This window comes from Chaetura pelagica, unplaced genomic scaffold (genome assembly GCF_000747805.2).
Source record: "Chaetura pelagica isolate M959 unplaced genomic scaffold, ChaPel_1.0 scaffold706, whole genome shotgun sequence".
NCBI classification, from domain to species: domain Eukaryota; kingdom Metazoa; phylum Chordata; class Aves; order Apodiformes; family Apodidae; genus Chaetura; species Chaetura pelagica.
In genome coordinates, this window is record NW_009953589.1 from 28,477 (window position 1) to 38,904 (window position 10,428).

Below are 10,428 nucleotides of genomic sequence, written 5' to 3' on the forward strand. Positions count from 1 at the left end.
CTTGTGTATTCAGTGGTAGCAGGGAGGCTGAGCAGGCCCCAAGAGCTGGATGCTGGAGGCTTCGTGGCCACTTATAATCCTCCTTGGAACAGTGAGACAGTGGATTATGCCTGGCTTTAGGAGATGATGTGCTGAGATGGAAGTTTCTGTGGCTGATACGACAGGGACACAGGTGGACAACAATTTACCCCACTGCCAACCCTGCCCTTCCAATTCCATCCAGGGACCCTGCTCCAAAAAGAGCACCCCAGCCCCATGCACCCACTTTGCAAGAGGGGCAGAGCCACTGAGCCAGAGTTTTTTCCTGCTGCAGTCTTCAGGTGTTCTAAAAAGCAGCCCTGCCTTCCCAGCACACTGCCAGTCCCTGTCTGGCACGGAAGGGGGAGAGACTCCATCACGTGCCAGCTTTTTCTTAATTGCTACCATGCACAGTCATTTCTTCCAGAGGTGCAGCCCTGCTGGAGCTACAGGCTTCCCAAGATGAGACAGGGAGTAGTGAACCCCCAACAGCCTCTCCCTGTGCTGACAGACACGCACCCAGCAGAGGGATGGCAGCAGTTAACTCCTCAGGACAGGGGCCTCTTATAAAGAGACACCTTTAAATAAGTGGTAACACCCCAGTTGCTGCCTCTACTACCTTCCTGGTAGTTTTTCATGGCAAGAAACTGTTCTCAGCAGGACACATCTCACCCGACTTCACTTTTCCCTCCCCCAATCAATAATTTAGCTTCTAAAGGAGGAGCTAAAACCAGCACATTAAAAAATAAAGAACATCCAGAAAAGATGGCTTTAAACTGCGACAGGGAAAATCATTCATTCAAGAAGGAAAGGCCAGTCCTGATCAATGATTCAGGACCCCGGGGGCCATGGGATGATGATCCCATTGCCTTTCCTGACAGCTCAACCAGCCCAGAGCAGCAGCAGGGCTGTCCTGGGCTGCCCCTGGCTCTGCTGCAGGAACATCTGGCTGCAGGTCCAGGGAGACAGCAAGAAAAGCTTCCAAGGATGGTATTTAACCTGTTTCACTTAAGGATGTCTCCCTTCAGCAGCTGAAATATGCAGAGTTCCTCCTTGTTCAGACTAGTTTTGTTCAGGGGATCCCTTTAGCAGCAGAGGGCAATTCAGGACAGAAGCTACAGTCAAGTTTTGTTAAGGAGATTGTTCTCAGAGATGCAGAGGCAAGTGCTGCCCACCACCTCCAAACCCACATACAGGACAGGAGCAGGGGATGCTGTGACAGACCCAAGATACACGTTTGCACACCTGGATGACACACACACCCTGGGGGAGCAGCAGTTGCTGTGACCATCTGTGCCCTCAGAACTCCCTGGGAGCTGCGCTGGTCAAACCACCTCAGCTTGCCATTACCTGCCTGTGACACACAGCCCTGCCACTTAACCCCCCAACAAAAGAGGACCTGGACCCACACCTGATAGCTTTGTCACCACTTGTGACAGCCCCACAACCAGCCTGGCACAAGCCCTGCAGCCCAGCCTGCTGCACCCAGCTTCATCCTCCCTCTCAGCAGCTGCAGCAGGGAGGATGGCCAGCCCTGCTCAACCCCCTGCTGAAAGCAAAACGCTGGGTTTTGGGTTGGAAATGCCCCAGGCACTGCCTCCCCCCTCCTCCTCTGCCAGCACCAGGGCCCTTCCTTACCTCCCCTGCAGCCCAGGCCAAAACGCCTCCAGCTCCCTCACTTCACAGGCAGATCACTTCCTACTCTTTAGTTTTCCCCCCATCACTGGGCCAGGCTGATTCCCTCTGAAGGGGAACTCCTTGCTGGGACTGCTGGGGTGCTCAGTGTCTTGGTCCCTTCCAGTCCACAACTTCAAGGATTAGGTTCAAAGAATCAGGACTTTACCCTTCCCTAACAACTTCTCCAATTTAGGAAATTGCCTAGTGTGACAGAAAAGCCCTTTCCTCCCTCCTAAATATCTGAGCTGTCAGGACAAAGTCACTGTGAACTTTGCATTTCCTTTCCAGTGGATGACACACAGAGTGACAGAGGGGGAGGAGAGAAACAAATAAACATACTGTGGCAAAGAGACTGCACCTCCTTGGAAGAGTTGGGTCAACAGCTGCTCTGGGTCTGCAGCCTTTTCCATAAAGCACCTGAAGTCCCACTGCTACTGCAGATCCCAGCAAGACTTCCAGACACCTTGGGAATGCAACAGTGACACTCTCAGAAGGGATGGACCCTCATCCCACACCAGACTCCTTCCTTTTGCATGTGAACAAAGCACAAATTCCAGACAGCTGCTGCCACTACAGCTGGCTGACTGCTCCCCACCAGGAGCTCCTGAAGGCAGTAACATGCTCCCACTCTCCACCAAAGGCCAGGATACCAAAACTCCATGTTGGACACTTTTCTGCTTTTATTTTAAAAAAATCCAGAATGGATCCAGTAACAGTTTTATTATCAAGGAAATTGTTTTACCATAAGCAGAGAACAGACACAGGATGGAGCAGAAGGCTCAGACAAGCAAAGTACTTAACTTCCATGGAGCCTCTTTTGGAAGAAATCATGTTACAGCTAAATTTGAAGTAATCCCTCTCCTTCAGAACAAGGTACTAACCTGGCTGCAGATCTGAACGTCCTCCAGCAACATAACCAGCCTTGGCACTGCTGCTCCCAGGCCTCCCTACCTGCTCCCCAAGTGCTCAGATCCACTGAGAGGCTCCATACAGATGTGATTCTCCTCCTAGTGCCAGCAGAACTTCCATCTCTTACCCTTCAATTTAGTGACATGGTTTTGAGATCAGATTTAGTGCACCATTGTGCCAGCTATCAGAAAGAAATGATCAGTGAGTCCCCAGGTGCCTCAGCTGAATACCACGGGGCCAAACACCTAACTTCATCTGGCATGAATTAACTTTCATCAAGTGACAATTTATCTAGCAGACACATCACTAAAAGTTTATACATTAAAGAGTTTTATATATAGAATACTGCAAAAACACAGTAAGTCTGAATTCTGCCCATTGCTGCTCAGGAAGGTCCCTTCTCTCCCAAGCGTCAAGAAAAACCGACCTCTTCTTCATACTCAGTCAAGGCAAGACAGAAGACTTCTTATTGCTTCTCTTCCTTCTCCTCCTTCTGATCTCCTGAACTTCCAGAACCCTCTCGTTCAGAGGCCATCTGCAAAAGAGTTGGCTTTTTAGTTGTACTAACAACAATATGCTTCTCCCAGACTTTTTTCCTAGCTTGCTGCTTAGGTTAGTTCTAGGATGAAGAAACCCTTCCTTCAGTGACCAGGGTGATAGTTCACTGGAGAATGGAAACCACCCCCAGCTCTGCACAGCTGCTACTGAGAGGGAGGAAATTGTCTTCCCATTATTTATGCCTTCCCAGTGGATGTAACAATCTTTGACTGCAGCACTGAATGTTTTCAGTTTGACATCAAAAAAGAAGCAGAGCTTAGCACCACCAAGGTCACCCAGAGTGTGCTACTTCCATCCTGGAGACTCCCCAGCACAGGGGAGGACATCTACCATGAATGGGTGGGCCTCCCACTGGGAGGAAGAGGGAGAAGACATTCCTGATGGCCTTTCTACTGTCATTTTAGGCAGACTGAACTCAAAGTCTGGACATGACTTCTTTAGGACTCTCACACACCCAAGGCAAAGTCTTGCTCTTCTTAAAGAGACGAGATTCTGCCATTCTGAAGTTCCTTAGAAAGAGCTTCCAGCACTTTTCCCTACAGCACTGTCAAGAAACATGCACACCACGTGGGACATGGGCTCCCTGCAGCAGGATGGCCTTCAACTCTTGCCTGGTTTTCTACAGCCCGTGTCACACCAAGGGAGCTGCACTGAGACTCTGCCTCTCCAAGCACAGCTCTTACCTGAATGTTTGGTGTCCCCACTCACCCCTGCCCATCGTGGGGCTATAAAATGGAGATGACCATGACCTTACCTTCTTATATGCCATTTCAAAGAGTTTCAGGGAAGCCTGCTGTAGGCTGGTTGCTGCCTGCCTGATATTTTCTCCTGTTTCAGTATCTTTACGTGCCAGAAGTTCCCTCATTTTAGCGATTTCTTCCTTCAACTTGTTGCACTGCAAGTAAGTCATGAAGAAACGTGATTAAATCCTGCACTTCACTGAAAATCCCACTCCCAGGCATTTCCCCCACCTACTGACCACAGCAAACCCACTGCTTTTTTTTTGCCAGGAGCCATGAAGTGAGTTCTGAAACAGAGCCATATGGTCTGCAGGGCCCAGGACTGTGCTCAGGAACCTGCCCACTTGACTAAATGTGCCACAGTTGGCACTAATCAGCCCCTTGTCTGCAGCCTCAGCAGAGGTGCCAGGGACAGAAAGCCCAGCAGAGACTGAGCAGCCTGCCAAGGATGAGCTGCTCTCCCTGGCAAACCTCACCAGTGAGCCAGTCACCACAGGAGAAAGGGAAAACAAAGCTGGGTTTCATCCATGTTTAAGGCACAGGGGAAAGCCAACAAGGTAGGCTGTTCAACACCCTGTTTCATCCCTTTGCTGCATGTGGGAGCAGGAGCAGAGAGGCAAACTAAAGCAACACAGTCTCATCCCAGCCCCTGCAGCCATCTGCCAGCCCCTCCCCATAGTCTGGCATTCCTGTGTCAGACTGGCAGGCAGGAGGAGCAGGGACAGCAGTGCTCACACTCCCAACTTGGGCAGAGCTCTGGTTCAGATCCACGGGAAGGGGAGGGCAATCCACACCTCCTCTGTCAGGCCATCACCTCCACCCAGACCATGCAGGCCTCTGCTTTTAAGCTCTGCTTCCCACGTTCCCTTGGTATTCCCCAAAAGACATTACAGGGAACAACTGTCCTTGTGAGGAACAAGAATTTGTTCAAAACTGGGGAGGGACTTTGACAAGGGCAGGGAGTGAGAGGACAAGGGGGAATGGATCAAAACTGGGAGAAGGGAGATTTACATGAGACATTAGGAATAAATTCTTTACTGTAAGGATGGTGAGACCCTGGCCCAGGTTGCCCAGGGAAGCTGTGGCTGCCCCATCCCTGGCAGTGTTGAAGGGCAGGTTGGATAGGGCTTGGAGCAGCCTGGGCTGGTGGGAGGTGTCCCTGCCCATGCAGAGGGGTGGAACTGGGTGATCTTTAAGGTCCCTTTACACCCAAACCAGTCTGGGATTCTATGAACAAGGACTTAGGTTCTGTGAGAGAAAACTCCAATGATCATAACCCCAAACACAAAGTCAGCCAATATTCATCCCAGAGAGAAGAGCTGGATTGAAAACCAGCAGTTAATAGACTGATTAGAGGCTGCTTAGCAAGGAATATCATCTTGTTCTTGCAGGGGCCCTCGGAGCCCTTTTATTCTGCTTCTGGAAGTTGCTCACTTGAAGATTGCACAATGTGTTTTAAACTTGGCTTTTGAAATTCGTAATACAGAAATTAAGCTGTCACTTAGAATGGTATGAAAAGCACTCCTTTGATACTAAATATCCACTCCAAAGATGGAAGAAAAAACTGGAGTTAAATGGATACAGTAATTGCCTCCAAGCTCTTGAGTGCTGTGTTTGGACTATGGAGGCTGCTGAGACTGCAGACCAGCTTCTCCTTTGTCCCTCTGCTCATACTCTGGTAGCACTGTTTGTCATCTCCAGCTTTTGAGCAAAACTCTCTTCTCTCAGAAGCCACAGCACAGTTCTTATCAAATCACCACAAGGCCAAGCCAAGGACATAATTCATGCAGAATCCTTTCATTAACAGCTTCCCAGGCTCTTAGATCTTCAGTGACATTGAATTTGTGCTTTGAAGTAGGGTATTTGCTATTATCCAAGCCACATTCTTCCAAGTGTGTCCTTTCATCCTCCCAAGTGTGTCCTTACATCCTCCCATCAGCCACAATCATCCCACTCATCAAGTGCCAACACCAGCAGAGTGGGTGACTGTGCCACTTTTCCACAGCATGGAAACACAGGCAGAGTAGGTGCCCCTGGCCAGAGCCAGCTGTGAGTGAAGTGAGAATCTGAGCAAGGCTATAGTAAGGAATCTTTCCTGTGAGGGGATCAGAAACCACCTACCTCATCTGCAGGCAGCTGATCCTTGAACTCTTCCATCTTGGACTCTGTGTCATGGATGATGCCTTCAGCCATGTTCACAGCCTCCACACGTTCCTGGGTAAGAGAGCTTGTAAGGACCTACTGCACACACCACTGTGTGCCCAGCAGCTGGCACCTCACACTTCTTCCCCCAAACTGCTCAATTCCATTCCAGCTCCCATCCAGGGTCCTTCTTAATGGCAACAGGGTGGGGGGGGGGGGGGGAAAGAAGAAATAGAAGCAAACAATTTCTAGAAGCATTCTGGCATGAGAAAGCCCCAGCAGGTAGTCCTCATCCCTCCACACTCAAACTCCCTTCTCCTGGAAGTAGATGGAACTAGCACTGCTCTACAGCTGGGACACTGGAAGAGCCAGCAACTGCAGAGGCAGCACAGCTTCTTTTGACCTGTTCCTCTGGAAAGCTTGGAAACATTCTTAAGTTTCTTCAGCAGCAAGGGCACCAGAGACAACTAAAATGCTGGGCTTACTCATGTCCCTTATTCCAAATGCTTGTAGCGTCTCACCAGTGGAAACCCTCCCTGTGCTAGGTCAGAAATCCCAGTTCCTGATGTTCCTGTTGCAAAGGCAGCCAAGAGGGGACAGGGTAGGCTTCAAGTACACAGGACCAGTGGTCCTGCCCAGACAGAACTCAGCCCCAGTGTCAGCATGAGCTTCACCAGCAACAGCCTCTGACACACCCAGCCCTCTCCATCTGTCAACAGTCTACCTGAACAAGGGTGGGATAATAGTGTTCTCAGGAGACTAACCACTTAGAGGGAAAGCTGAGGAAAAATACTGTCATTTCTACTGTATGTGCTCATTCTCTGTGGGATTTCAAGTTCACAGCAGGACGCTGAGTCCAGCAGAGAGGTAACTCTGTTTATGCACTCATGATACCTCTCCATGGCAGCAGAACCATGACCAGAGAGGTGCACCAAGGGAATTCAGACAGTGACAGTTATGCAAGCCAAGTGAAGACAAGTGTTAGTTAATAAAGCAACCTAATCATCTTCCTCTTATAGGCCACTGGACAGAGACAAATCTCACTTCAGGACTACAACAGGAAACAAGACACAAAGTCAAAGGAAGGCACCAGGCAGAAGTTGCCAGGGCAGCCACCACCTGCGCCTCAAGGCAACGACGTGGTTATCGAAACAGTGGGACATTCAGATCCAAGTCTCTCAAGGTTCTCCATCTAACCTACAAATGCCAAAAAGCCAATCCTTCCTGGCTTTAGAGCTTCTGAGGCATGGAGATGCTGCTTCCCATGAAGTTATTCCATGCATTCTCTCCTTTAGTCCTCTCCTGATCCCTTCAGTACCAAGGGTGAGATGTACAGCACTGCCTGAACACCTGAGACAGGTGAACAAGGGGATGAATCCAGCCCTGTCAGCTCCAGCACCCACTGCCTATCCACTGGTGCCATGCCCCAGAGGAGGTCTCCACTGTGCCTGCCTAAAAATCAATGCTCTATATTTAGTAGCATCATTCATTAGTACTACCCTCATTGAACCAATTAGTTCCAACCATTAATCCTATGTGTATCACAGGTTCAGTCACTCAACCATGACAAGTGCCAGGCTTTCCCTGACAGGGTGTGAGGCCTTCAGACACCTCCTGATGGTTTCCCCTGCCCCAAGGGCAAACACTGTGCTCAGGTGAATACAGCAGCCAAGATGCCACAGTGAGATTTTAAGCACTATGGAAAGCAACTTCCCACTTGGGAAGGAAGAGGAAGAGGTGCAGCTTTGCTTGGCAGGTTCTATAAATTAAGCTTTAAAATAAATTCAGAGAAAGTAGCTTAAGTATCTCTGTTTTGCTTCCATTTAAATGGAGCATCCCTGTGAGAAGCCAGCAGCAGTGGATCAGCTTTAAATAAACAGCCAAGGTAACAGGCAGCTGGACAGTAAAGAGCATTGATGTCAAAAAGCATAACTAGAGCTGCAGAGCTCTTCACTCCTGAGTAACAGGCAGGTGACTTTGCTTCCTGCTGCCTCCATGTCCCAGTAATTCCTCAGGGAGGAATGAAAATGCCGGTCCCGCAGGGCAAGTTACCCAACCCAAAGGCAGGATCCAAGGCCTCTGCAGCCACCTTCTTGCAACTTTGGAGTGGGAAGTGAATGTAAGGAAGCAAGCAGGTATTTTATAACTGCAGAAGCAAACTGCTCAAGACTGAACAGACCAGAACCTGCAGCTCCTTCACAGTGGACACAGTTACCAGCACAACTGGCAGGAACTGACAGGTACACGACTAACTAGAAGGTACCAGCGTGGTCACATTACCTTCCTTCTCCTGTCCTCCTCTGCATACTTCTCTGCATTCTTCACCATGTTCTCAATTTCATCTTTGCTAAGGCCACCAGAAGACTGGATAACAACTGCATTAGAGAAGAAGCATTAATAAAGAATGTGCTCTCACCTTCGAGAAGAGGATTATTTCCCAGCCCCCCCAATGGCAGGAGCCTTGCTCAGGACTCTGCACCTCTGAAGGCCCTGTGGGCAGCACAAAGCCAGCCAGGCCCTGAAGAGGCACTGATGCTGCTGGCAAGAGAAAAAACTGGTCTGCAAGTCACAGAATTGTCACTTGGACCCCTCTGACAAAAGTCACTCTGACCATTCTTCTTACTCCTGCTGGAAAGCCAGTGTGCAGCCCCTAAACTAAAGGGGCAACTCTTCACTGGTTAAAAGCACAAAACTAAAAAAATAGAAAAAAAAAAAAAACTAACAAAAAAAAAAACCCAACCCAAAGAGAAGGAATCATTTTACCAGTGCAGAGACATTCCTTTCACTGCTAGAAAGCAGCCCAGGCTGGTAGCAAGATAAGACAACATTCCCCACCCAGCTCCTTGTGCTGCCCTTAAGTGAACACAGGGGGATTCAAGGGGAAAGCTCTTTAAAAGTTCCTCCCCTTTTTATTTTGGTACCAAAAAGTACTGTTTAGACTTCAGATAATTTCTGCAGTAAAGCATCATTTCAAGAGGAAAGAGAGGACCAAGACCCAGGACATTGAAAAGCCTAAAAAAGGGTATAATAAGATCCTCATGAGAAGTTTTTTACTTCTTATTTGTCAAGGGTAGGAAACCCTAAACAGAGACACACACACACACACGTCCTTTGGATTCAGATGTGGGATGAGCAGTCAGTTCAATTTTATAATTTAGACCACATTTGCATACAAACAGGCAGCTAAAAAAATTCTAGTTCCCTATGATCAGGAAATGGCTACTCAGAGGTAAAAGGCTGCCACACATCAGAAATCTGCAAGGAAACCAAAGTGGGTTTGGTAACAAATTCCTGCCAAAAGCCAAGCAGCAGGATTAGGAGTATATACCTTCACGTTGCCAATACACTATTTTTCTTAACCAGAACCATGATTTGATTGCTCAACTGGTTGTCTTTGAGAAACAACCAAAGGGCAATGTGGAGGCTTCCCAGTTAGAAGCACAAAAGAGATGAATTTTGTATCAAGGGAATCTACAAATTCTCCAAATTACTTTCCTGAGCCCACAACAGAGCTTTAGAAAATGTCAGCTGTGTTGTTAATTAGCCCAGAACAGAGGGCCTAGCATTTCATTGCATGACAGGGCAAAACATACTGACATCTTGGTGTCCCCCAGACTCCTGCCAGTTAAAGAGACTTTTCCAGCCTAAATGCTGGAAATTAAGTGCTTATGCAAAATACCTGACACTTCACAACACTTGAATTTCAAGACCTTTGTCATGAAGTAATTAGAAACAAAACAGGGTCCTGGCACAGGGCTGATCTGTTCAGCTGAACTTGACATGCCTTGGACTCAAAAGAGATCTTCCTAATTTGATTTCCCTATTCCAAGCTGGCAGTTCCAGGCAGGCAACCTGAGACAGGCAGTGATCTGTTAGCAGAGGGCACTTCCAAAGCAGCAGCACGTCCAGGAGCACAGTTCAAGAACAACCTGTACAAGGTGCTGGATTCCCAGACCCCAATTTCTGTCCCTTCAGAGTACCACAGGGCTGAATGTCTCAGCCCCAAGCTCCCCAGTGACACAGGACAGCCCTGCAAGCAGCAGGAGCACTGCTCCACAAGCACCTGTGAGCCCTGTTGCCCACCTGACACACAGGAAACCCCAGGGAACACCTGCATTCTGCTTCAACATTGCTACAGCATGACACCAAAAGCATAAAAGAACTGTCACACTGTGCAAAATGACTTGGAATGAGTAAAACCCTGCCAGTGAGGGCTTCTTTGGCCTTGGTATAGGCAGATGCTTCACCTCTGCCTGAGGTGCAAGGAAAGCATGCACTGGTAGCATGTGCCAACAGCCTGACAGAGGGCACAGAGCACTGCCTGTTGGCAGAGCCTTTGCTTCCTAAAAATGAAGTTTCAGGTTGGTTGTCACTTCTCCCTTTC

At 48.7% G+C, this 10,428-nt stretch overlaps 1 protein-coding gene across 1 annotated transcript in view; it reads right to left on the minus strand.

Moving 5' to 3' along the window:
* Positions 1-2,708: 2,708 nt before the first annotated feature.
* The window catches only part of HSPA9 (heat shock 70kDa protein 9 (mortalin)), a 21,471-nt gene continuing 13,751 nt past the window's right edge, over positions 2,709-10,428 (minus strand). Inside the window, exons 13-16 of the mRNA XM_009999765.1 lie at positions 8,325-8,419; positions 6,024-6,116; positions 3,917-4,057; positions 2,709-3,139 (exon numbers count right to left, since the gene is read on the minus strand). Coding sequence (XP_009998067.1) covers positions 3,071-3,139; positions 3,917-4,057; positions 6,024-6,116; positions 8,325-8,419 — 398 coding nt within the window. The 3' untranslated portion in view covers positions 2,709-3,070. The remainder of the gene's footprint in view (positions 3,140-3,916; positions 4,058-6,023; positions 6,117-8,324; positions 8,420-10,428) is intronic.